General features: G+C 35.2%; 1 protein-coding gene across 2 annotated transcripts in view; it reads right to left on the reverse strand.

The window, feature by feature from the left end:
• Positions 1-24,585, reverse strand: part of pak1 (p21 protein (Cdc42/Rac)-activated kinase 1) — a 100,796-nt gene that overhangs the window by 12,828 nt on the left and 63,383 nt on the right. The window contains exons 4-12 of one of the 2 annotated variants that reach the window (XM_030152235.1): positions 21,588-21,682; positions 17,960-18,107; positions 17,195-17,232; positions 14,054-14,167; positions 7,054-7,303; positions 4,102-4,125; positions 3,459-3,522; positions 2,417-2,465; positions 866-978 (exon numbers count right to left, since the gene is read on the reverse strand). In XM_030152235.1, coding sequence (XP_030008095.1) covers positions 866-978; positions 2,417-2,465; positions 3,459-3,522; positions 4,102-4,125; positions 7,054-7,303; positions 14,054-14,167; positions 17,195-17,232; positions 17,960-18,107; positions 21,588-21,682 — 895 coding nt within the window. The remainder of the gene's footprint in view (positions 1-865; positions 979-2,416; positions 2,466-3,458; positions 3,523-4,101; positions 4,126-7,053; positions 7,304-14,053; positions 14,168-17,194; positions 17,233-17,959; positions 18,108-21,587; positions 21,683-24,585) is intronic. The other variant, XM_030152237.1, reaches the window with a different exon arrangement.

Genomic DNA, 24,585 nt, shown 5'->3' on the forward strand with positions numbered 1-24,585 from the left:
AATATGGCCCATTATAACTAAATAATTTAGTTGAATTTCCCTCGGGATTAATAAAGTATCTATCTATCTATCTATCTATCTATCTATCTATCTATAGGCACATTTTTAATACATCAAAAAATCTGTAAAAAAAAAATCAAAATTTCTCACAACTGTCAACAAACTTTGTAGACATTTTCCCAAGGAAGCAACATATTTTTTTAATGAATCTGACCAGTAATTTCTGAGGAAGATTGTTGAAGGCATTGGTAACCTTGAGTTTGACCCTTCAAGGTCACCCAAGGTCAAAGGTCATGGACCAAAATGAAAGTCCATATATGACTTCCTATCAGTGATCAATACTACCTATATTGATATCTGTAACCATTTACATGATATAAACCATCAAAATATGGACCATTGTAAGTAAAGGGAAATTTTTAATATTTAAAAAAACTGTCAAAAAAAAAAATCAAAAAATCGAGATTTGTCAAAACTATGAACAAACTTTGTAGACCTTGTCACAAAGAAGCTCCATAGAAAATTTGAAATGAATCCAACCAGTGGTTTTGGAGAAGAAGATTGCTAAAATCTACACATTGGTGACTTTGTGTTTGACCGTTCAAGGTCACTCAAGGTCAAAGATCATGAACCCAAATGAAAATCCATATATGACTTCCTATCAGTGCTCAATAGTAACTATATTGATATCTCTAACCATTTCCATGTTATAAACCATCAAAACATGGACCATTATAAGTAAAGGCACATTTTTAATAATTCAAATATTCATCAAAATCCTGTAAATAACACTAAGGTTGGTAAATGAATATATTGTTGTGTTACTTCATTAAGTAGTGATGGCAGAGGTGTGACGGCGTCGTACCTGTCCAGGTAGTTGACTATGTTTGGGTTTTTGTTTTCCCTCATCACCAGAATCTCGTTGATGATCAGCTCCTTCTTCGGCTGCTGCTGAAGATTCATCTGTTTGATGGCAACCTGAAAAAAAAAACAAAACACAAAAAACAGGACGTTATATTTGTTTCACAGCCATCTGAGTTAATGTAACACAAGAAAAGAACCTAAAAAAAGGGGTATAAGAAAAGAAGGGCATTATTAAAAACAATGACGTTGAAATGGAAATGACGCTGTTACAGGCTTTATTATGAACGGAGGTATCAACATCCAAAAAGCTGTGAAAAGCCTCTAGTCCTGACAGATATAAAGACTGAACTGGGACTAATCCTCTGAGTGAAAGTGAGGAGGATTAGTCCAACACACTGAGCTCCATTAAAATGAACCTGAACTCACATCCATCCATGTTTGACTTAATTCCAGTTAATGCCTCAGTGAACAAACTCCTGCACCAGTCGCCTCCTCCTTCATTTTACTTCATTAAAGTCACTGGATGAACTGAAGCCGCCTTTAAACTCACTGTTAACGTCCAACACTTGGAGCTGAGCGGGTTCTACAAAACTTTTAACAACTGTTGAATGGTTTGTGATACAGACAGACTTTAAAACTCATCTAAACTACGATATTCTCAGCTTTATGAGATGCCTTCATGAGCAGTCTGAATCGAGATTAAATATGTATAATAGTGATGATCTTGCAATAAAAATGCAATCTTTATTCAGCATTTATTCAAACATCAATGCACTATTTTTGTACAGACTTTTGTATATATTGTAAATATTGTGTCTTCATATTTTATGTCCATTTTTTTTAAATTCTACATTTAGTTCTATTATTATTTTGCTTTTTGTAAAATATTATATTCTATTTTCTTAATTTACTTTCTTAATTTTTTATAATTTTATATTTGCTCCGTTCTTATTTTCTGACATACTGCTTTTTTATTCATATTGTTTGCACTGACTGGAGTAGCTCTCCTAATTTCACTGAACACACAATGACAATAAAGGCTATTGTATTGTATTCTATTCTACACTATTCTATTCTGTATGTTCAAAACCTCACTGGAGAAATGGAAAAACGAATGGAAAAGATCAAATATAATGTCACACTGATTTGAAACACATTATTATTTTACTGTTTTATTTACGTTAATTGAGAGTAGCATTATTTCAATGTAGCAGCCAATTCGTAGACCTTTTGTGACATATTCTATAATGATACAGAACTGTTATTAAGGCAGATAATAGACAATTTATACATTTGTAACAACAGTTTTGGCTGTGACACATATTTTGTTTTTGCAAACTTTGCTGCTTCAGTTTGTTCAGATTTTTTCCATGTTTCTGAGGTTCTCCAAAGAACAATTCTACGGATTTTATATGTCTCACAGACTTTTATTATCAAATAAATCAGATTTATGTAAAGGGTCAGTTTGTGTCACAGCCAAAACTTTTGCCCACGACTACTTTATCCTTCATTTTCTGAACTTCTGAACTAAATGACGACAGATGACACCTACCTCCTGTCCTGTTGCGATGTCTATGGCTGTGTAAACCGTCCCAGACGCTCTGAAAACACAGAGATTTAAAATTCAGTAAAATAAAATGTGGTTTAGATTTACTTTTATAGTTAGAGGAGGTAAAACCAAAGCTGCATAATTCATCTGCATCCTTTAGGCAATAGTTCATGTTTCTTTTAAACAAAAAAACCAAACACTTGATGGTTTCTGGTTCTAATATGTGATAATAAGGTTCTTCTTGGTGTAAAATTATAATAAGTATGACATTTTTGGCTTTGTCTAAACAAACAAGAACTGAATATCATCATCTGTTTCTGCTCAGAAAAGTTGTTAATAGCTTCCATTGTGTTCTGATGTTTTCTATGAATAGATCCACAGCCAAAATAACCAAGAGAGTAATTTTAACCCATAAAGACCCAAATATCCACCAGCGACTAAAAGCATCTGCTGATCTAAAATGTTTGATCTAATGTTTAAGCATCTAGTGATTTAAACTGTTTAATACCTGTTGATCCCCTAAACCTGTCAATGCATGTAAATAATTGGTGTAAAATACAGTTTGTCATCTTTTCATGGTCATCAGATATGACCCATTTGGACGTTCAGAGGCTCTGTAGTTACCGTGGAAACACCATCATCTTCTACAACATTGACTCAACAGTAAAACCCATGGAGTTGGATCAATGACAGTGGATGAAAACACTTATTTTTACATTCAGTTGTTGATATCTTCGCTGAAAAAGTCACTTTTTATTGAGTTTACTCCGCTTCTGATATAAACCTGAACTTTAATCTGAACTTCTCTAAACATCTACATGATCAGTGAATTAAATATAGGAAAATATATGCTTTTCATTGAAAAAATGCAAAACGCAGAGGATAATATTATAATACATGGTGATGAATCACTTAAGAAAAGTTAAATATAGAGGAAAAAACTATTTTTGAAGTGCCACATAAGTAGCACTGGGTCTTTATGGGTTGAAATTCTGCTGCTATATTTTTTAAGTGGGAAGAAAAAGAACTGATGAGCTTTACTTACCCCTGTCCAATCTTTTCAAAGCGTGTATATTTCTTTTTTGGGTCGCCCACACTTACAATTGTCCCTAAATGATAGAGAAAGACAAAGAAAAACAAAGCATAAAACTGACTTCTTTTATAATTACAATCTACAAGAAAGTGGTAAATAAATAAATTGAGTCAAGATGGTGTTTATCGACTTAATTTAAGCACTGAATTGGAATGGATGGAACAGAGAAGGGTTTTCGATCCATTCTAATTCTAGTTTATTCATCACACTCAGGTCAAAACTTCAGTGGCAACAACATGCTGAGAAAAGAGGATCGATGAAAACAAAAAAGGATGGAGATGAAACAAAGAAGGAAAAATAAAATGGAATGAAAACAAAAAGGATGGGAAGAAGGAAAAGAGAAAGAAAGGATAAAGAACGACCAAAACAAAAGAGGAACAAAGAATGAGAAGAAATAAAGATGGAGGAACTATCTGTGGGTGAAGCCACAGTAGGAAAGCGCTCAGAGGACAAAACTCCGAGTCACCGCAGAGATCGGACAATGGAAAGAAAGAGGACGACCAATCAGATGCCAGGACTGGACAGTAGGGGGGCGGGGTCAGTGGATATCAGGTCTGTCAATCAGAGGGACAGACAGGCAGTATCCTAGTCTTACCAGCAGAGGGAGACCTGAGCACATCTGGACAGGCGTGGGGGCGTGGTTTAAGAAATATACAGGCTTTAATGATGGGTTACCATGGTTACCACAGCACAACAACACAGTTCAGTAAAAGGACGAGAAGAAGCAGCAGTAACGATTTACAGAGTTTAAGTATTGAAGATCAATGGTGAAAGAACAAAGACCCCTTTAAGTCGAAATAATGTCATGCTTTATCAAAATAATGTTTATATCGGTCATTAAAAAAAAAAAAAATCTAAATAATGATGTTGCATCTGATGATAATAACAAGTCCTGCAAAATAACACTTCAGCTAAATTTAATAAATGACAATGTTCACAAAACAAAAATATTTTCAGATACGAACACATTCGTTTTTTTAAAAAGAATTACTTTCATCTCAAAATGAGTGGAAATTTTATCAAAATAATGATTTACATTTTAATACAGTATGTTTTCAAATTCTATCATCTAACTATACTAAACTATAAACTAGTAATAATCCAAAAACACAAAATAACATAATAAATTGCTTCTCTGAATAATGTGATGCTTCCTCGGAATTATCAAAAATACATAAAACAATGACAAAATGATATGAATATTTATCAAAATAAAGACAAATTTACTAAAATAATTATGATTTCAAATCTCATGATAATGCAGTGTGTTCTCAAAATAACAACCAGTATCTGAAAATCATGCAAAAATACAAACTAAATAATTAAGTATCTAAGCATAATAAATTAAATCTCCTAAAATAATGACTTCACACCGCAAAACCGTGTGTAAATTTCCTCAAAATACTAAAAAACTTTATAAGAATATGTAACTTGTCTTTTTTTAAATAACTTGTATGTTAAAATAATCTAATATTTTCTCACAATATTGATTTTGTATCACAAATATAAGATATTCTATGTATGTATGTAGTTAATAAAACATTTTTAGTAACAGTTTTATTACATTACTTAATTATATTACTATACTAGTTAAATAGTAGCTAAAACTAATGAAAATAGCTAAAACTAATGATTTTTCATTAAATGACATACTGAATTATGACGATAAATTATTTTAAGATATTAAGTTGTTTTTTTTAATCATATATTTTTTTCTGGACTAAATAAACAAAACGTTTGTATTTCTTTCATGCAGGGAATATTTGATGAATGTGTTAGATGATACAGATTTTAATGAGCATTTATGCAGAAATTGTCTGTTTTTCATATTTTATAAAGTTAGAAAAGGGAAAACTCCTCAAACCTGTGAGTTTATGTAATAACGTGTGACTCATGAGGAGAAACAGTGAAGTTTTCCAGAGTCACAAACTAAAATTAGAAACAATCTGTGCATATTTATCTTGAACATGCGATGGTCTTTGTGCGTCTGTTTTCTGTTTTCATTGCGCGTCGGGGCAGCAAGTTAGAACAGTGAGAAACCATAACAGAACATGATAACACTACCACTTTACCATGAAAATATTCAAATATGTGAACCATGTGAATAAACTGAGATGCTGTGGGCGGCAGCTTTTGTTAGAGACGTGTTACAGTTATGCAACACATATCTGCTCACAATGCTTCTCCAAAACATGAAAACACTCTTCACCAAACAGGAAAACATTTATGAAACCATATTAAGATAATAAACTGTTCTACTGTGAACCTAATTCACATCTAAAAACCTGATTTAATCCTAAAATATACTTGAACCGATGGTGGAGGCAAAGTGTGTGACGTACTGAAGCAGCACTCTGTCAAAAATAGACTCAAAGTGTGAGATTAAAATCTACTAAAATTAGCACAAAGAGACTGTTCTCTTGGAAGTAAAGCAGGAAAAACACCTCAATACACTCAGTAACTGCACTGTAAGAGCTCTATTAAATATACAATATATGGACAAAAGTATGTGGACACGTTGAATTCAGGTGTTTCTTTTCTAACAGTGATACAAAACAATAATGACAAATGTTAATATATGGTTTTATATTGAGATAAATATCATTTTATTGCATTGGTTACTTATGTTTAAATGATCTTTGCTTCCAAAATGCCTCAGAGATGGATTTTACCTAATTTCTCTCAACATTGATTTTTGTTTTTTTTTATCCACGACTATGATTCTACCTCTCAATTTCTAAACCATTTTTCGTGCTCTGAGTAAATAATAATTTTCTACCACAACTAACCGTCTACTTTCTTCACATCTCACTTAGGAAGAAAAATATCCCATTAAACTTTAGGGAAATACTGACGTTTCTAAACTAAATAGACCAAAATATTGGGACACATCATGTCTACAGCTGTCAGATGTCCTGTTCATGCTGATTTGAGATAAAATCATCAATATTTCTTTAAAGTTTAACGGGAGGTTTTTATTCCTAAGTGAGATGTGAAGAAAGTAGATGGTTAGTTGAGGTAGAAAATCATTATTTAGAGTCACAGCTTGAAAAACATTTTCGAAATTTGAGGAAGAACATTTAAAATCATAGACATGGATTTAAAAAAAAAAAAACAAGATCAATGTTGAGAGAAATGAAATAAAAACCATCTCTGAAGCATTTTTGAAGCAAAGATAACAATTTAAACCAAACTAACCAACGCAATGATATTTATGACAATATAAAACTATATTCTGACATTAGTCATTATTGTTTTGTATCCCAGACCCCTGTTAGAAAAGAAACACCTGAATTCAACATGTCCCAATACTTTTGTTCATATAGTAAATTTTTTTCACAAAATAATGACTTCAGATGAATCTGGCTTTAATATTCAGACGTTTTTTGTAAACTGTCCGATTCACATACGTTTCTAGTTAAAAATGGTATGAAATGTGTCACCGTGGTGACAGCAACTGAAACAGGATCAGATATAAATTAAAAAACCAAATCAAATCAAATGCGTGTTAAAAATTAAATTAAGTGCAAATGTAAATGAGCCTTACGTAGTTTTTCCAGGATCTCCTCATCCGACATCTTCTTCTTCCGGGATTTGTCCTGTGGGCGGGGCAGGGATGGGCCGGGGGCGGGGCTGGCGCTGGGCGGGCTGCTGGGTGCTCCGTCTGCAGTCGATGCGGGGGTGACGGCGGCGGCTGCAGCGGCGACGGCGCCAGCGGCCGGCGGGCAGATGGGCGATGTGGCGGCATCTTTGGTCGGAGGAGGGGGAAGGGGCTCGATGACGGAACGAGTGTATATCTGAAAAAAAGAAGAGTGAATTGAGAAAAACACTGACGAATCTTTAATTAGCACTTGTAATGTTTTATGTTTTTATATTACATTTATGATTTTATGTAATGTTTTGTATCAGTTGTATCACTAAAACACAACAGTCTCTTCTTCAGATTTTTCATGATCGATTCCACATACTGTTCATCCAAACCGCTCGTTCGATAAATACCATTAGCATTCATGAACTTTGTTGTCGAATCTGTTTTTGCTAACACCTGGTTCATTGTTAATGTTAGTGAACAGCATTAAAGTGCACCATGATATACAGCATCCAGTTCTTATGTAAAGATGAAGTTCAGTAAAAATCACTTCACCATCATCAGATACTGATAAAGATGAACATTTTACTTTTTCTGGCATCAAAAGGAAAACATTAGCTGAAATGATTAAAAAACTGTTTCAACAGACTAGGTCAATATGTGAAATCTACATTCGAATGTAACATAGGAACATTTATTCTTTGACCTAAATCATTTATGGAAATAGAAAAGTAAATAGGCACTGAAATGGATCCTTGTGGGACACCTGTGGTTAATGTATAGGAGTCTGAACTAGAACAAGTGCCGGACAAGGCCTCTTAAAATATGACTGTGGGTGTTTTTACTGCCAAAAAACCCCCCAAAAAACTCCTACAAATCTAAAAAACTTGAACAATTCCGACTTTTAAGACTTTTACAACATCAAGTTGGACAGGAGTGATTTTTTATGTTCACTCACATATGTTTGTGCACTCACATATGCTTTCTTTTTTCTCATTATAAATTTTAAAGTTAATTGTGGTGTTTATTAGCAAATTAACCGCTTGAGAAAGCTATTTTATGAGGCAAAAATATCTCCCCTCATGAAAATCCAGAACGGAATGAGGAAAATTAGCAGGTCAGAAAATTAATGTTTGTCCAACTTTGGCAAAAAAGATGGACTAAAGACTGAAAATTGACTTTCAGTACAAATCCCATGATGTAGAGCTGTCTGGAACATCTGATTCTGTCATAAAAAGTTGAAGTTTTAAGGTGACTTTAAAACACGGCTTTGAAAATGTGGCTTTTTGAGCTGTTTTAACTGATATAGACTCATGTAATGTCACAGTTAGGTCATAAAATTCAGCTCACAGGTCAAAAAGATGCTTTAGTATTTCACAACACAATATATGTTCAAGTATGGTATATGTGGTCTAATGAATCTTGTGGCGAGTAAGTGATAAAATACTCTTAGCTAATCTTGGTAGTTCTTCTCGGTTCAACTGGACTGGTTTAGCTCTTTTGAAAATGTTTTGTCTCTTATCTAAGTGACTTCTTCAGGACTTCAGAACTCTTGGATGAGAGACAAAATGTTTTCAAAAGAGCTAAACCAGTCCAGTTGAACCGAGAGGAACTACCAAGAAGAACGATGACCAGGGCAAATGAGAACCTCCACAGACATACTAGTGGTTAAACACAGATGAACTCATTTGTGTAAGAGCCGTGAGTCTCCCTCTGCGTTCAGACTGGATGGAATAAGAAAAAAAAACAACAGAGGATTTAGTGTCAGTGCCAGAGTGTTTGATGGTGGGAGTTCCAGTCAGGTGAACTCCACTGGTCACCATGGAGACAGTGGCAGTGCCATGGAAGCAGCCTCACGACCGCCAACCTGTCTGACAGACGAGGAACTATGTGTGTGAAACAGAGGGAAGACATCGACGACGACGCTGACTTTACAGAAGTGAGTCTGCACTGAGAGATTATCAAACACGACTACTGGTAGATGTATTTAACCCTTAAAAACCCAAACAGCCACCGAAAACAAAGAGCATCTACTGATCTAAAATGTTTAATAACTTCTGATTCACTAAACCTATCGATGCATGTAAATAACTGGTGTAAAATGCAGTTTGTCATCTTTTCATGGTCATCAGATATGACCCATTTGGATGTTCAGAGGCTCCGTAGTTACCATAGAAACACTGTCATCTTATACAACATTGATTCACCAGTAAAACCCATGGAGTTGGATCAATGACAGTGGATGGAGATCATGTTTTAATGTTCAGTTGATATATTTTACAGAAAAAGTCACTTTTCCCTCAGTTTCCCTCCCTCCATTCCATCTATGCTGTATATATTCAAATCCGTATTTTTTTTATGTATGTATATGTGTGTGTGTATATATATATATATATATATATATATATATATATATATATATATATATATATATATATATATATATATATATATATATATTATAACCATTGCACTACATCATACCAAACCATATTTGCACTATCCTTTTTAAACATTTTTTTATTCAAATTTATATGACTGTTTTACGTGTATGTTTATGTGTATGGTTCATGCTGCTGATAATACTGTGAATTTCCCCATTGTGGGATCAATAAAGGAATGTCTTATCTTATCTTACCTGTTTTCTCTGTTTTTGATATAATAACCATGAATTTACTCTGATTTATGAACTCTTTTATAAACATCTACATCAGACGTGTGAAACATAAGGTCCGTGGGCCAAAACCGGCCCTCCGAATGATCCAATTAAGTCATCTCATCTTTTCATGGTCATCAGATATGACCCATTTGGATGTTCAGAGGCTTCATAGTTACCATGGAAACACTGTCATCTTGTACAACATTGATTCACCAGTAAAACCCTTGGCGTTTTATAAATGGCAGTGGATGGAGACACTTGTTTTTACGTTCAGTTATTGATATCTTCACTGAAAAACTCACTTTTTCTTCAGTTTTCTGTTTCTGATGTATTAACTCTCAACTTAATCTGAGCTTTTATGAACATCTACATGATCAGTAAAACAAATATAGGAAAACACTTGCTTTTCATTGCAAAAAAAAAAAAAGAAAATACAGAGGATAATATTACAATAAATGGTGGTAAATCACTTAAGAAAGATTAAATATTGAGGAAAAATTTGGGAACTGCCACAAAAGTAACACTGGGTCCTTTTGGGTTTAGGGAGAAAGTATGAGACTTAAAATAATATCATGATGAATTCAAGAATAAATCAAGAATGTCATGTTCTTCAACTAAAAGTAGAGAGTGGAGTCTCTTAATAGTCAATTAAAGATACCATTAAAGATAAAGCTTTTATTAGAGATGTACCGATGCCCTGTTTTCGGTTCCATCCTGACTCACATCCTTGGATCTGGACTGTGCAGATATGACACTGTGTGTTATCATATCATTGTGTGTACAGTGCAGGGAAGTGTCCTCCCCTCAGCTGCTGCCTCATTGTGTTTTCAGAATAAATCTTTCCAAAATAAGGACATGTTTGGTCAGCTGACTGGTTTTAGCTCATGTAGTTTCAGGAGGTTGTGCACAGGAAAACCCTAACAGTTGAACCAATAGGATTCTGGTAGGACTTCACGATTTTATGCCTTATTGCGGTTTGAGTCGACTTGTTTGGTTATCATAGAAAATAAGTATTCATTCAAACCCAAGACACAACCTTGAGCTGGTATACAAAGATTTTTAAAAAATGGGTCAAAAGTGAAAATAACTTTGATTTCTTGTCTGTCCTTTCTTATGAATGTTACATTTCAGAAAAATTAGGGGGAAACTTCTGACTCAAAGATGAACTGATTAGAGTTTAGCAGCTTATGGTCAAAGGTCAAGGTTGTTGTGACCGCTCAAAACACATTTTTCACTAGAAATGCTGCTGAGAAAGGACAGAACAGATTATGATCCAAGGAAAGAGGACATCTGACTGGACTCATAGTTCCTAAAAACAGAAGTAGTAGTTTTGATTTAATATTTTACATGGTATCTGACTCCATCACTGAACCTAAAATATCACCAGAGACTGAATCCTTAAATTTTAAAGGTTCTGGGATTATGTAATTCCACAGGCTGACACTGCCATGCGATTCACGGCGCAGCTCTAAATCTGGGAGACAAAACTCTGGGGAAATACTGGATATCTGCGCAGAACCATCTGATGAAACCTGGTGTTTAAAGTCCTGACCTGGTCCAGCAGAACCCAGACTTTCTGTAAAAGCAGATTCTAAGTAAAACCCCAGTTCCTCCTGTGACCGTCACATTCTCACAGTCGGGTTAATACTGTGAAGGGAAAGTCGCAGTTTCATCGCCTGAGATTAAGTGTGAAGCATCAAAACTCACACTTGTACAAATTAGAAAAGATGTTAGAGCATAAAAATGTCCTTCCTAATACAGATGAATACTAATATGTCCAATCTCATTTTTTATGATGCTGGAACAACTAACATCCATGTTGTAAGGATGATCTTGGTCGAATAAACGAATGACTAAAATTGCCTACCAAGGTTATTATTGTTAACGAAAGCTAACAAAATGACGAAAACTAGAATTAATAACTAAAATAAATAAAAACTATTATTAAAAGAAAAAACAGTAACTAACTGAAACTGTATTGTGTGCTTACAAAACTAAAACATTATCCTGATCACTTATCTGTTTATATCTGTAAATTCTATTCATTTTCATCTATATACGTGAATTTGTTTTTATTAGTGATTTTCATATTTTGAGATCCAGGTTGGGTTGGTATGGGGGTCACCATTGGTTCTGGAGGGGGTTTCTACTCTGTGTATCACAAAATCTTGCATCATAAAATGTGAACTTCTGTCTTTTTTTTGTATTGTACTTTTGGAGATGCACAATCAAAATAAATAAAAAATTTCTCAAAAAAAAAATGAAAAAATAAAAAATAAAACATATAAAAAATAATGGATAAAATTCCCTTTGTTGTTCCCTTTGATTTTGCTCAAGCAATTTTAGCTGGTGACACCATACGGCACTTCACGTCACGTGTCGTTTAGAGTCGGCTTCTCATCCCCACTCTGCCTGGCAACATGGAGACTAAAGTCGGGAGAAAGCAGCAGAGTCCTGTATGGGATTTATTGGAATATGATGGCGAGGAAGATAAAAGATATGAAAACACTAAACCTAATACTAAAACTAAACTAAAACTAAGCATTTAGAAAAAGACAAAAACTAATAAAAATTAGCAAACCTGCACTAAAATCTAATTAAAACTAACTGAATTAGAGAAAAAAAGTCAGAACTAAATAAAACTAAACTATAATGAAAAATCCAAAAATCCAAAACTATTATAACCTAGCAAATAACGTAGCAAATAAACTCATTCAAATCATCCCGTAAAAACCTAATTAATCAGAATTTTTTTTTTTTTTTTTACAAATACCATGTGTATCTGTGCAGCAAATAACACTAACCCTATCTGATTTGCAAACAGAAAACATATTTCTAAGACAAAAAACACAACTTTCTTCTTTTCCTGTTTTTTTTTTTTTTTTAATGTGTTTGAATGCCTGTGTGTATTCTGTTATTTGAAATTTAATAAACATATCTAAACAAAAAAATAATAACAATAATACAACTTTTGGTACAATCTTTCCAGTTTTTGCGATGATAATTTCCTAAGTAATTCACCTCCACAACAGCAGGCGGCGCTGGGAGTCAGTTTAAAACCACCAGTGATACAAGTGATTCTGCTAAAATCTGATCTGCCAAATGATGCACCTCATGTTTAGAGTTTGATATAAATGCAGTTTAATTTAAATTATTCTAAAATATATTTGCTTCAACCCTTTTGTGTCACAATGATGTACACTGTATTATGCTCTAAACATCTAAAATTATTTTTCATAATAGCAAAACATTTAGAAATTATAAGAGAACGTAAAGTTTTATCCAAAAAAAATTGGAAGCCACTTGGCGGTCTTCAGACAAACTCGCACTGAGACAAAGATTAAGATAAAAATGTACCTGGAGTTGAACTGAGAACACCCGGTATTTTTTTTTTGTATCGCCTCTCTGTAAGTAGCTTTGGTTTGAGTTAATATTAAAAATAAATTAAAACTAGAAGCACTCGGAAAGCACAGACCTCCGCCAAGGCAGATCAGTGCCGCCCCCCAATGTTTGTCTGTCTGTCTGTCTGTGTGCAAGATAAGTCAAAAAGTTATGGATGGATTTGGATAAAAATTTCAGGAAATGTTGATACTGGCACAAGGAACAAATGATTAAATTTTGGTGGTGATGGGGGAGGGGGGGGGCACTGATCTGCCTTGGCAGAGGTCTGCGCTCTCTTTTCTAGAAGAGCACTTGTAGAGCACAGACCTCCGCGAAGGCAGATCAGTGCCCCCCCCCTCCCCCGATCACCACCAAAATTCAATCATTTGTTCCTTGTGCCAGTATCAACATTTCCTGAAATTTTCATCCAAATCCATCCATAACTTTTTGAGTTATCTTGCACACAGACAGACAAACACACACACAGACAGACAGACAAACCAACGACAACAAAAACATAACCTCCTTGGCGGAGGTAAAAAATCACAGAGTTAGAATAGCAAGCACTTTCCAGCAGTATAAAAAAAAAAAAAATCAAGCACTTTCCAGACCTTGAAAACACAACACTGAAATTCAAACATTTTCACAGGTTTCAAGCACCTGTATGAACCCTGCCCATGCTCTCTCTATCTGTGTATCCATAGTAACGACACATATATCACTCATGGTCTTAAGGGTATACAGAACATGTCACATGTTGCTACAGGTTCAGCCCGACCTCCTCGCTGAAGTTTTCATTTGTGACACATTAAAACTCTTTCAGTGAAGTTGTAGACTCTCCATTTATGGTCAGAGTGTTTGGAAGCTCCGCCCCTTCCTGAGCGGCGGTGTGAAGTGTACAAGTGTATGCATCCTTACCGATTTAGTGTGTTCTGGTCGGGGGGCGATCACCGGCGGCGGCTCGGCCTCATCTTCATCCTCATCCTCAGATACGGTTGCTATGGCGGGCGTCTCCGACACGGCCTTGGAGCTCTGCGGGACATCATAGGAGGAGAAAGGGCGGAGCTTTAGTGACATCATGGTCACGTGAGCCAACAGCGACACCAGACCCATCATGGCTTCCTACATCTGCACATAACTTCCGCCTCCCTCTTCCCTTGTTCTGGCTTTTCTTTCCCTCTCTGTCCTTTCCCTCGTTCTCCGGCCTCCTCTCCTCATCCCTGCTCACGTACGTCTGAATACCCCGATGGCGCCCGGCCTCGGACGCCACCGGCCGCGCATCGTTCCTCCCCTCCTTCCTGCCCCGTCTGTCTCTGATAGTCTGATGTTCGGCCGGTGGCCAGGCTGCAGAGACAGCACGCAAAAGCAGCAAAAGATGCTGATTCACAATGAAGAGCGACAGAGTGAGGGAGGGAGGAAGAGGAGTGGCATCATCATCACTTCCTCCTCTTTAATCTCACCTTCGTTGGCTTTTTTAAAGGCACCTTTAAGTTAGAACTGGAGCAACAACAAACACTCCTTGAACTCCATAAAAAGCAGGTCTGTTTGTTTTTACTGTCACTTTAATAAAACAGGAGGAAAACCGAATACAAGAAGCTGTTTCTGACTTTTCTGCCTTTATTTCACTTTTATCACGTTAACCTTTAGAGCAGGGGTGTCAAACTCATTTTAGTTCAGGGGCCACATACACCAAATTTGACCTCAAGTGGGCCGGACTGGTAAAATAATAGCATAATAACTTTGAAATAATGACAACACTAAATTATTCTTTTTGTTTTAGTACAAAAACGTATCACATGTACAAACTACCCTTAAACAAAACGTGAATAAACTGAACTTCCACAAACCTGAAATTTCTTTCTGCAATTTTAACCATTCATGCCTCAGCTTATTATTTACTCATGTACATTACAACTTACAGATCACAGTGGATCTACAAATACACAAAACATTTAGTTTAGGCATCTAGAACTGAAAAATATATAATTTAGCTTTGTGATCAATACAAGTCGATTGTCAGTCTTTTGCGTAATCTTTGCAAATTCATCCTGCGGACCGGATTAAACCCTATGGAGGGCTGGTTTTGGTCCACGGGCCTTATGTTTGAGACCTGTGCTTTAGAGGCATGAGTGTCTGGACCCTCCAGTCTTCCATAAATGAGTCAAAAATTAAATATAAAATGGGTCAAATATTATCTATGTTAAGATCAATTTATGACACTTTACTCATTTTGTCATGTTTAAAATAATCATTTGTATTAGATTTTGTTCCACAAAAGAATAATTTCAATGATTTTAAATTGTGTAAGCCTTTTTAATCATTTTAAAATGTTTAAATATTTTGAACATTTGAAAACCAAAGTATGTGTAGTATATAACATAACAGCAATAGAATAATGTCAACATCCACTTTGTGAGCGAGTCCTTTGTTTTTACTGTATCAATCAAAGGTTCAGATGAAATTCCACTGAAAATGAATGTGGGTCAATTTGATCCACCTATGGAAGCTTAGGGTAGAAAGACAAAAAGTACAATTTCATAAAATCTATAAACGATAAGTTAAAAATTTAAATGGCATGATGTCAATAACATGTTTCTTGAGGAATACTGGGAATATAAAATTAAAAAGTTTCAAAGATATTGCAAGAAAATAACCTCACCGAGTCATTTTTGACCCACTTATGCCTGAAAACAGGCTCATGCCCTGTCTAATCAGATATTTTCTTCCTCCTTTTTGAAAATAAAATCCTGTCAGCACAACGTTCTTTTCACTAAAGTCTGTGTCTGACTGTAATAGCCTCTGTGTATTCAGTTAAATTAATCTATGGTTAGATATTTTCTTATTTGAAGCGTTAAGTCGGCTTACTGTCAAATCCCATCATGTCAATAAGAACAAGGTTTTAGTGCTTTAATCAGCCTCTTTTAGGATTATATATTATATCACAGAGAAAACACATGGTTTAGACCAGTCTGGAAAACACTTAGCGTCCTCAGAGACCGTCTCGCTGTCTGCACACAAAGGTTTATTGTGTCCTTGGTTTATTTTTGGTTTTCCAGTAGAATTGATTGGTCAGTAAATGGTGCTTTTAAACACTATGATTCTTCATCTGAAACGTTCCATTCACATCAGGAGTCGGAGCAGCGCAAATCATCACACTAGAGAGGACTGTATTTCAGTACAACAAATCATAAAAGCAGTAGCAAACCCAGTTTTAGTCAGTAAAGATGGACTGATTATTGAGTTTAGACGATTGATTAGCATTGATAAGATGTTTTACAAATAATCAGTATTGACAAACCTTAGCTCTGATAGAGTCTGAGAGTTCATATCGGGGGGAATATTAGCGCAAAAATATAAATATCATCTAGAGTTTGGACAGTTAGTTTAGTCTTTGATCCAGGGTTATTGATGAGTGATCTTCAGTCTGCTTCCAACGAGAATCAATAGTCTACAAGCATATAAAGTCATTAAAAATATAAGACAAAGCGTGATTTTTCTGATACTTTAATGGCACTTGCATGTCGTTTTCACCAAAAATGCAGAATGTCTTTTATTGTAAATGTAACAAAGAATATCTTGAGTTCTCTCTTATTGTAAATTTATGTGTTTAATGTTAATTGTTAAAGCTTTTTTCTGAATATTACCATCTTCCCCATACTAGAATTTAATTTTACGTGAATTTTCCATTATACTAGTTTGACCTCAGATAATATCTTTATTTTTTTATCCTAAATTAAACTTTTCCCTTCTTTAATTTAACCATTAAATCTGTGGTTTTACTGCGATACCTCACTGACCCCTTAATCCAGTTTCATGATTCAGGATCCTGCTTTGCTTTCATTTTATTTCTGCTTTATTAATACCGGAAGGTCCCCGGTTAAAATGACAGCAGCCATCAGTTTACCACAGAAAATAATCTCACCTATGAATCAGACTGATATAAGATGATGAGATGTTCAGTCCTGCAGGTTTCAGGACTGAACTATGATATGAAACCTCCTCTACAGATCAGTTTCAGTCCGACAGAGATCACTGCATCGTCTAATGAAGATGTCTTACCGTCGTGGTGGAGGAGGTGTAGGCGTCTGCACTTTTATCTGCAGGAGGAATCACAATGTTAAAGTTAGAGGGAAAATCAATGAGAGGGAACACAGAACAGTGTGTATCAGTTTGTATCTGTATAAGTGTGTGTCAGTGTACACTATATGGACAAAAGTATTGGGACATGTTGAATTCAGGTGTTTCTTTTCTAATAGGGATCTGGGATACAAAACAATAATGACTAATGTCATAATATAGTTGTATATTGTCATGAATATCATTGCCTTGCATTGATTAAATTATCTTGCTTCCAAATTGCTTCATAGTTGGTTTTTATTTAATTTCTCTCAAAACTGATTTTGTATTTTGTTTTGTTTTTTAATCCATGACTATGATTTTAAAGGCTCTACCTCTAAATTTCTAAAATATTTTTCATGCTCTGACTGTAAATAAGGATTTTCTACAACAACTAACCATCTACTTTTGTCATATCTTACTGAGGAAGAAAAATCTCTCATTAAACTTTGAGGAAATATTAATGTTTTTATCTCAAATCAGTATGATCAGGACATCTCACAGCTGTAGACATGTGTCCCAATATTTTTGTCCATATAGTTTATAAACCATCTCTAAGGCATTTACAGTGTATATCAGTGTGTATTAGAGTGTATTTGTGTATATCACTGTGTGTATTAGTGTGTATCAGTGTATATCACTGTGTGTATTAGTGTGTATCAGTGTATATCACTGTGTGTATTAGTGTGTATCAGTGTGTATCCAGACCTGTGAAGCTCATGTATTTCTGGCTGTTAGCTGTCTCTTTTGAGTCGTAGAATTTTAAAACGTCGAGGACGGCCTGAGGATTCTTCTTCTGCTCCAGTTTGGTGATGTTGGAGGTCTGCAGGAGGCGGGCCCACTGCTCCGGCATTCCCTGAACAAACACAAACAAACACAAAGACATTTGGGAATGCTGCACTGACTTAAATTCATTCACAGGAAATGTTTTCACACCTGAGAGTCTGAACCTGTTTTATTCATTTATTTTTACATTCTATACAATATATAAATAATATAAAAAATAGTAAATGCTATTGTCTCTTCCTTGCTCAAAATTGTTCTAAGAACTTTCCTAAATCATCAGCTCTGACTCATTAATGGAAGTTCAAATCTTTCAGAATATGAACCCAGGACCTAAAGTGTTATTAAATAAAATAAAATATAATCAATAAAAAAACACCTCTAGAGTTACACACATTTCATCAGAATCACAGGCTTTTAGATAATTAACAGAATGAGGACACAAAATGTAGTTTCCTACTTGATGTATATTATATTTTTAGTGATTACATAGCTGTGTCAAAGTATAATCTTCAGATGCGCAGCGTCCTTGTATCTTAAACCAAATAACCTCATGAGGAGGACGCATACACTTGTAGAAAGCTTCCTAACAAGGCAATGGCAGTGCTGTCACATTTATATTCAGTCACAGAAGTGGGTCACATCTCCCAGTTTTCAGTCTTTACTCATCTGTCTGGATCAGTCCATTACCCACAGTCCTTCACTTCGCCCCCACGCAATCATCATTTGAGTCGACTGATGCTCTGCTGTCATTTAATCGCTGAGTCAGAGGAAACATATAGACCTCTGTGCCTATTACATCCTATTCAGTGCACAAACCTAAGTGAACCTGTACATCCTGTTAATCTGCTGTAGTAATAAGCTTTATGCACAGTCAGACTACGTCCTGAACCGAAAGCAGCTCCTTTATTTCTTGTCTTTCATTATTGGACACATTCATTAATCCAGGTGTTCCTGCTACTTCTTCTTGTGACTAATGTAGTCAGACACACCTGGATTAATCAATGTGTCCAATAATAAAAAAAAAAAAAAAACAGGAAAAAAAAGGAGCTGCTTTAGGTTCAGGAAGTCGTGGGACTGTGCATAGAGCCCATTCTATTTAAAGTGACTCTATGTAGTACTGATGTTCCAAACTCTCACCAACAGGGGGCAGTCTGGTTTCAAAACACACTTAAGGCTCCTTTATGTTCGCTTTATGTACAGAAATAGGTACATCCGTTTCTAACGTTGTCATGCGTCACTGCCTTCATACTTTCGTGCATCCAGTGTATTGGAATGACCGTTTTCTAAATCAATCCACCAGAGGGCGCCACTCTTGATTAACCATACTGGCTAAATACCATGAAGAAGAGTAACGTTTTTTGAGAAGAAGAAACTCAACAATAACAAACATGGTGACGACAGAGGAGGTATCACTAATGTGGATACTAATGTTAATATTGGGAAGGGTAGTTGTCATAAATACGATGCTAGTTTTTCACTAACTCACACAGTCGCTCTTTGAAAAGTTCTGCTATTTATGGAAATTATTTCTCCTCAAATCTCAACACTGCCTCCATGGTTCCCAGTGGTATTGCTCTGTATTCTCCGTCTGGGTACGCATCTGCAAGCTCCCAGAAAACTGACAGAAATACTTACGTAATGTACGCAGAGGACAGACAGAACGCTCTGTCTGTATCTGTCTGCATCTTCAACACTGAGCGTAAATGAGCCCTTTGGACCAAAACCACCAACAAATCAACCCTATGTATCCACAGACTGTATCAGCCACTGAATAAAGTATAAAGCTCATTGTTAACACATATCCGTATTATGGTATCATCAAGTTTTTTTCTTCAAACTAAAGCTCATAGATGCTTATTTTCACAGTCAAGTAAGTAAGTAAGTAAGTAAGTAAGTAAAGCTTTATTTATATAGCACTTTGATTTGATTTGATTTGATTTATTTATTTATTTCGAACATGGAAAAAAACAAAAAAACAAAACAAAATAAAAACAAAATAAAACATTCAAATGGACAGAATCTATCTCCAAGCACATACAAGTCTGAATTTTGCATGGTCGAAAAGGAGTAGGAAGAAGTATGAGCTTATTTAATCCTACCCCTCAGTGCTTTTACACATTTATCGCTAACTTGATACAAGAGTCAAACAATAATATTTTCCTAATTTTAACATCAAACCACGACAAATAGATAATGCAGTAACTGAATTACACCCAACAATATGATCATGGATGTCCAGTCATACAAGCAGACTCAACAATTCAACCATTTTCTTCAATAATTACAGCATATTTATCAGTACATCATCCATAAACAAACAGTCTTTATTGTCATTATTTAATACTGTACCTCTCAAGAATAATTTTTTTACATCTTTTTTTAAACTGAATTATGTTAGATATTTGTTTTTATCTCCACACACAATTTGTTCCACAATTTTATTCCACAGATGGTGATACAGAAACTTTTTAACGTAGTGCATACTTTATGAACCTTTAAATTTAACTTTCCCCTTAAATCATAGCTTTTTAAAACAACATGTTACAAAGTGCTTCACATAAAGGGGAGATAGATCAAATCAAATCAAATTTTAAGCCAATTTACAGAAACCCAACAGAATCCTCCAGGAGTCAGTCAGTCAAAATAACACTGAGTTTTCTGCATCAGCTGATAGTTTACATTATAGCTCTGTTAGCTTAGCTCTGTTTTTAGACCGAAAACAGCCACAGTAAAACCAAAAATCACCTGTTTACTGTTCGGTTTGTGTCGTCAGTAGCTGAACTAAAGATCTGTTTGGAATCCAACAAACAAGGTCAGAAATGTCACACTTTAGTCTGAACTGTGGATCAACAAACAACAACTTAGCAACAAAAATAACATCCCATAATAACTTTATACCTTGATAATCCTTATAATCAAACTCATTCATGTAGAAGAAATGCTATATCAGCATCAAACTCCATTGTTTTTATTTAGAGTTGTGTCCAGTGGCTTCTATTTTTATCACCTCTTTTCTTTGACTCCAAAAGTTGTTTCTTAGAGGCAGAACTTAATATTTCTTTATTTTTAACATTGTGGTGATAATATAGGCCATTTTCTTAATAGCTGAAAGCTGAAATACTACATATAGCATCTTTAAAGAGACCTAAAAATCCCATTATATCTAGATTCATTATCAGTGAAAATGTTTGATAATGAATTTGGGTCTAAAGTAAACCCCACATTTCTCTTTTAGATCTTGCACTAAAAAAGGTTTAGGGACAACTGGTCTAGACTATGTGGAAGAACAGAAAGTCTGTCCCAGATTACAGAAACACACAGTCCTGAAGAGATCCCAGTTAAAAGAGCCTGGTCAAGCAGATCAAGTGAGTCCACTAAACAAGGCGTCTTTGTCCAACGTGATTATTTACAAAGGTTCATTTCCCATGAGTGTGTGTCTGAAACAACACTGCACGCAACAATGAACAGAGGCAATTAAAAAGAAAAGTGGCGTTCACATACCAGATGCATAAACAGACTCACTCTACAGTGATAAGACGAACATACTCACAGTGAACTCCCCAGTAACAGCATCGAATCCCACGTGGATGGTGTGTTCGAAGTCAGATGGTAAAGAAATCTCTGGACGCTCCTTCTTCTTATATGCTGCAACACACAGAGGGTTTATACTTATTTAATACATGCACTTTAACAAACTGATTGATACAAGATGGTGAAGAAACAGGAGACCAGATCAGAGGCTGTTGTTCCATTGCAACAGACAAACCTAAAACTAACACCTGGACAAAAACATTAAGGTTTATTGGAATTCCTAGAAAGATACTGAACCTCTGGTGTTTTAGTTTAGTTTAGTTTGAATTTGCAACAAAACAAAGTAATCCTTCTTAGTCCTTATAAATGAAACAGATAATAAGAAAACCAAACAAACAAACTTATTGTAGGTAATTCATTTATCAGATAGGGGTAGTTGTTTGTTTACCTGCTTTACTAGTTTTAGCTACTTTCTGTAGCCTTCGTCTGCCTGATAAATGAATTACCTACAATAGTTATATGTGGAAGACAGTATGAACCTTTGCCAGAAAACAAACAAACAAAAACCAAAAACCTATACATATACATGAAAATAAAGTATGACTTTATTTGCACATTCAAAAAGGAGTGGGAGAAGGAATAATTTATTTAATCCCACCCCTTTTCCACACAACAGTCTATCGTTTAGCTTCCTATCAGCAGAATATATGAAAAATCAAGTCCCTTGGATCAGTTAACCTCACTTATCATCTTCACATATAGTGTAAGTTTACTTGTACTGTAATTGGTTTATGTTCAGTTATTTACATCTTTGCTGAAAAAGTCCCTTTTCTTCCGTTTTCTCTATTTTATATAAAATAAACCTCAGCTTTACTCTTAGCTTTGATGAACATCTAGATTTATTACAACTCCTGAAGGATGTGTTCTCTGAAAACAGAACCAATTGAAGGTGCAGGTCACATGATCAGAGCAGCCCCGCCTCTGCCTCACTTTGACACTGGACTTTCCCATGTTGCACCAGGCTTTATTGTAATTACAAGAAAGACACTGCACCTCCAGTGTAAGTTTACTTGTAGTGTAATTGGTTTATGTTCATTTATTTATATCTTTGCTGAAAAAGTCACTTTTTCCTCCGTTTTCTCTGTTTTTTATAAAATAAACCTCAACTTTACTCTGAGCTTTAATGAACATTTACACAATCAGTGAATTAAATGTGGGAAAAAAACCTGATTTTCACTGAAAAAATACAAAATAAAGATGAAAATATTATAATAAATGGTGATAAATCACTTAAGAATAGTTAAAAAAAAAAAAAAAAAAATATTTGGGAGCTGCGACAAAAGTAGCACTGGGTAATTGTGGGCTAACAAACAAAAGAAATGTCTTTAAAAACCTGCTTTGTTGAGGAAATATCAGACTGTTTTAATGTGGATCCTCCTGTTCTTCTATCACAGATTTATCATAAATTGTAAATGTATAAATTGTAATATTTTTATATTGAGAACTAATCATGTTTTTAAAACAAATCTAAAGAATTCTGTAATCTATACTGAAACAATGCTAAATTAATGTAACTATGTCTTTTTTTTCTGTCTATGTGCTTTGCAAATGTAAAAATTGTAAAACTTTAATATTGGGAATGGACCTCAGGAAGAATAGTCTCTACTTTGGTAGAGACTAATGGAGATCCTTAAATAAAGAAATAACTCCTAAAGGATGATTCCTCTGAAAACAGAACCAGCTGAAGGTGCAGATCACATGACCAGAACAGCCCCGCCTCTGTTTCACTTTGACACCGGACTTTGCCATGTTGCATCAGGCTTTATTATAATTCCTAGAAAGACACTGAACCTCCAGTGTGAGTAAAATAAGTACAGGATAGGGCTGAGTAACACAGTCAAAAGGGATCTCAAGTCAATATTCATCATTATCATAATAAAAGTCAAATCAATACCTCTTTACATTTTAAAGGCTGGTTTTTGGTGATGAGTAAAAGTTGAAGACAAGTTTTTCTAAAAGGTTCAACAAGATAAAAATGACATTACAAACAACTAAAACAACACAACAGAAATCTGACATGGCACACAAAAGGATTCCTCTCGTCTCTGATTTTGTAAATTAGTATTTGTTTTGTTCCTTTAAAAAAAAATTTCATTTACATGGATCAGCCATAACATTACTTCCATCTGTCTAATATTGTGTAAGATCCCGTTTACACCAAAACAGCTCGGACTCAAGCTAGATTTATGGTCGCACGGACGTCACTACCTATGCCGTCACTTTGGACAGCCCGTCATTGGCCTGCACAGCTTTGACGTGGGGTTCCACCAAATATAGTTCATCTGTTTTTGTTCATTACTTCTTTCACTTTTGATCTTGTCTGTTACTTTTTGCTCCTGAAAAACCTGTGTGGTTATGCACATTAATAAATCCACATAATTTAACAAAATTGTGCCTTCATTTGATGAGTATAATCAATAATTATTAGATTTTGGTATTCCCCGTCTGTTAACCTATTTTCGTTCAGTGGTCGCACGGCCTATCTCCTACACTGTCTCCTATTCCGTTGCTTACGCTGTAATACTTTTAAAAGAACAATGATATCTTAGTTGACGTCTATGAGCTTGTAAAATCACTGCTCCATGTTGGCCACTATTGTTCTAAAAACAGGAAACACCTGCTGGAAGATATCAAAGCCATGGAAACAACTCCGCCCGGTGGAGTTTCATCCTTAAAACCACCCAATACCAGCACTACTGCCACCTTCCGATTTGGGAGGGAAACTACAACACTTTCTCCAAATGACGCTGCTACAGTGCGCTCGAATCCAAGAGTGCATAATGCTACCTTCAGATACGGTGTACCTACATGACACAGAGCTATGGTTGACCACAAATCCAGCTTCAGACCTGATCTGCAAGACAGGAGGAATTGGATTTGTTAGTCCAGTACATCCCACAGGTGTTGGATTGGACTGAGATCTGGTTGTCCTTCCTCAGACCACATTTGAAAGGCAC

This window comes from Sphaeramia orbicularis, chromosome 13, assembly GCF_902148855.1.
Source record: "Sphaeramia orbicularis chromosome 13, fSphaOr1.1, whole genome shotgun sequence".
Taxonomy (NCBI): Eukaryota; Metazoa; Chordata; class Actinopteri; order Kurtiformes; family Apogonidae; genus Sphaeramia; species Sphaeramia orbicularis.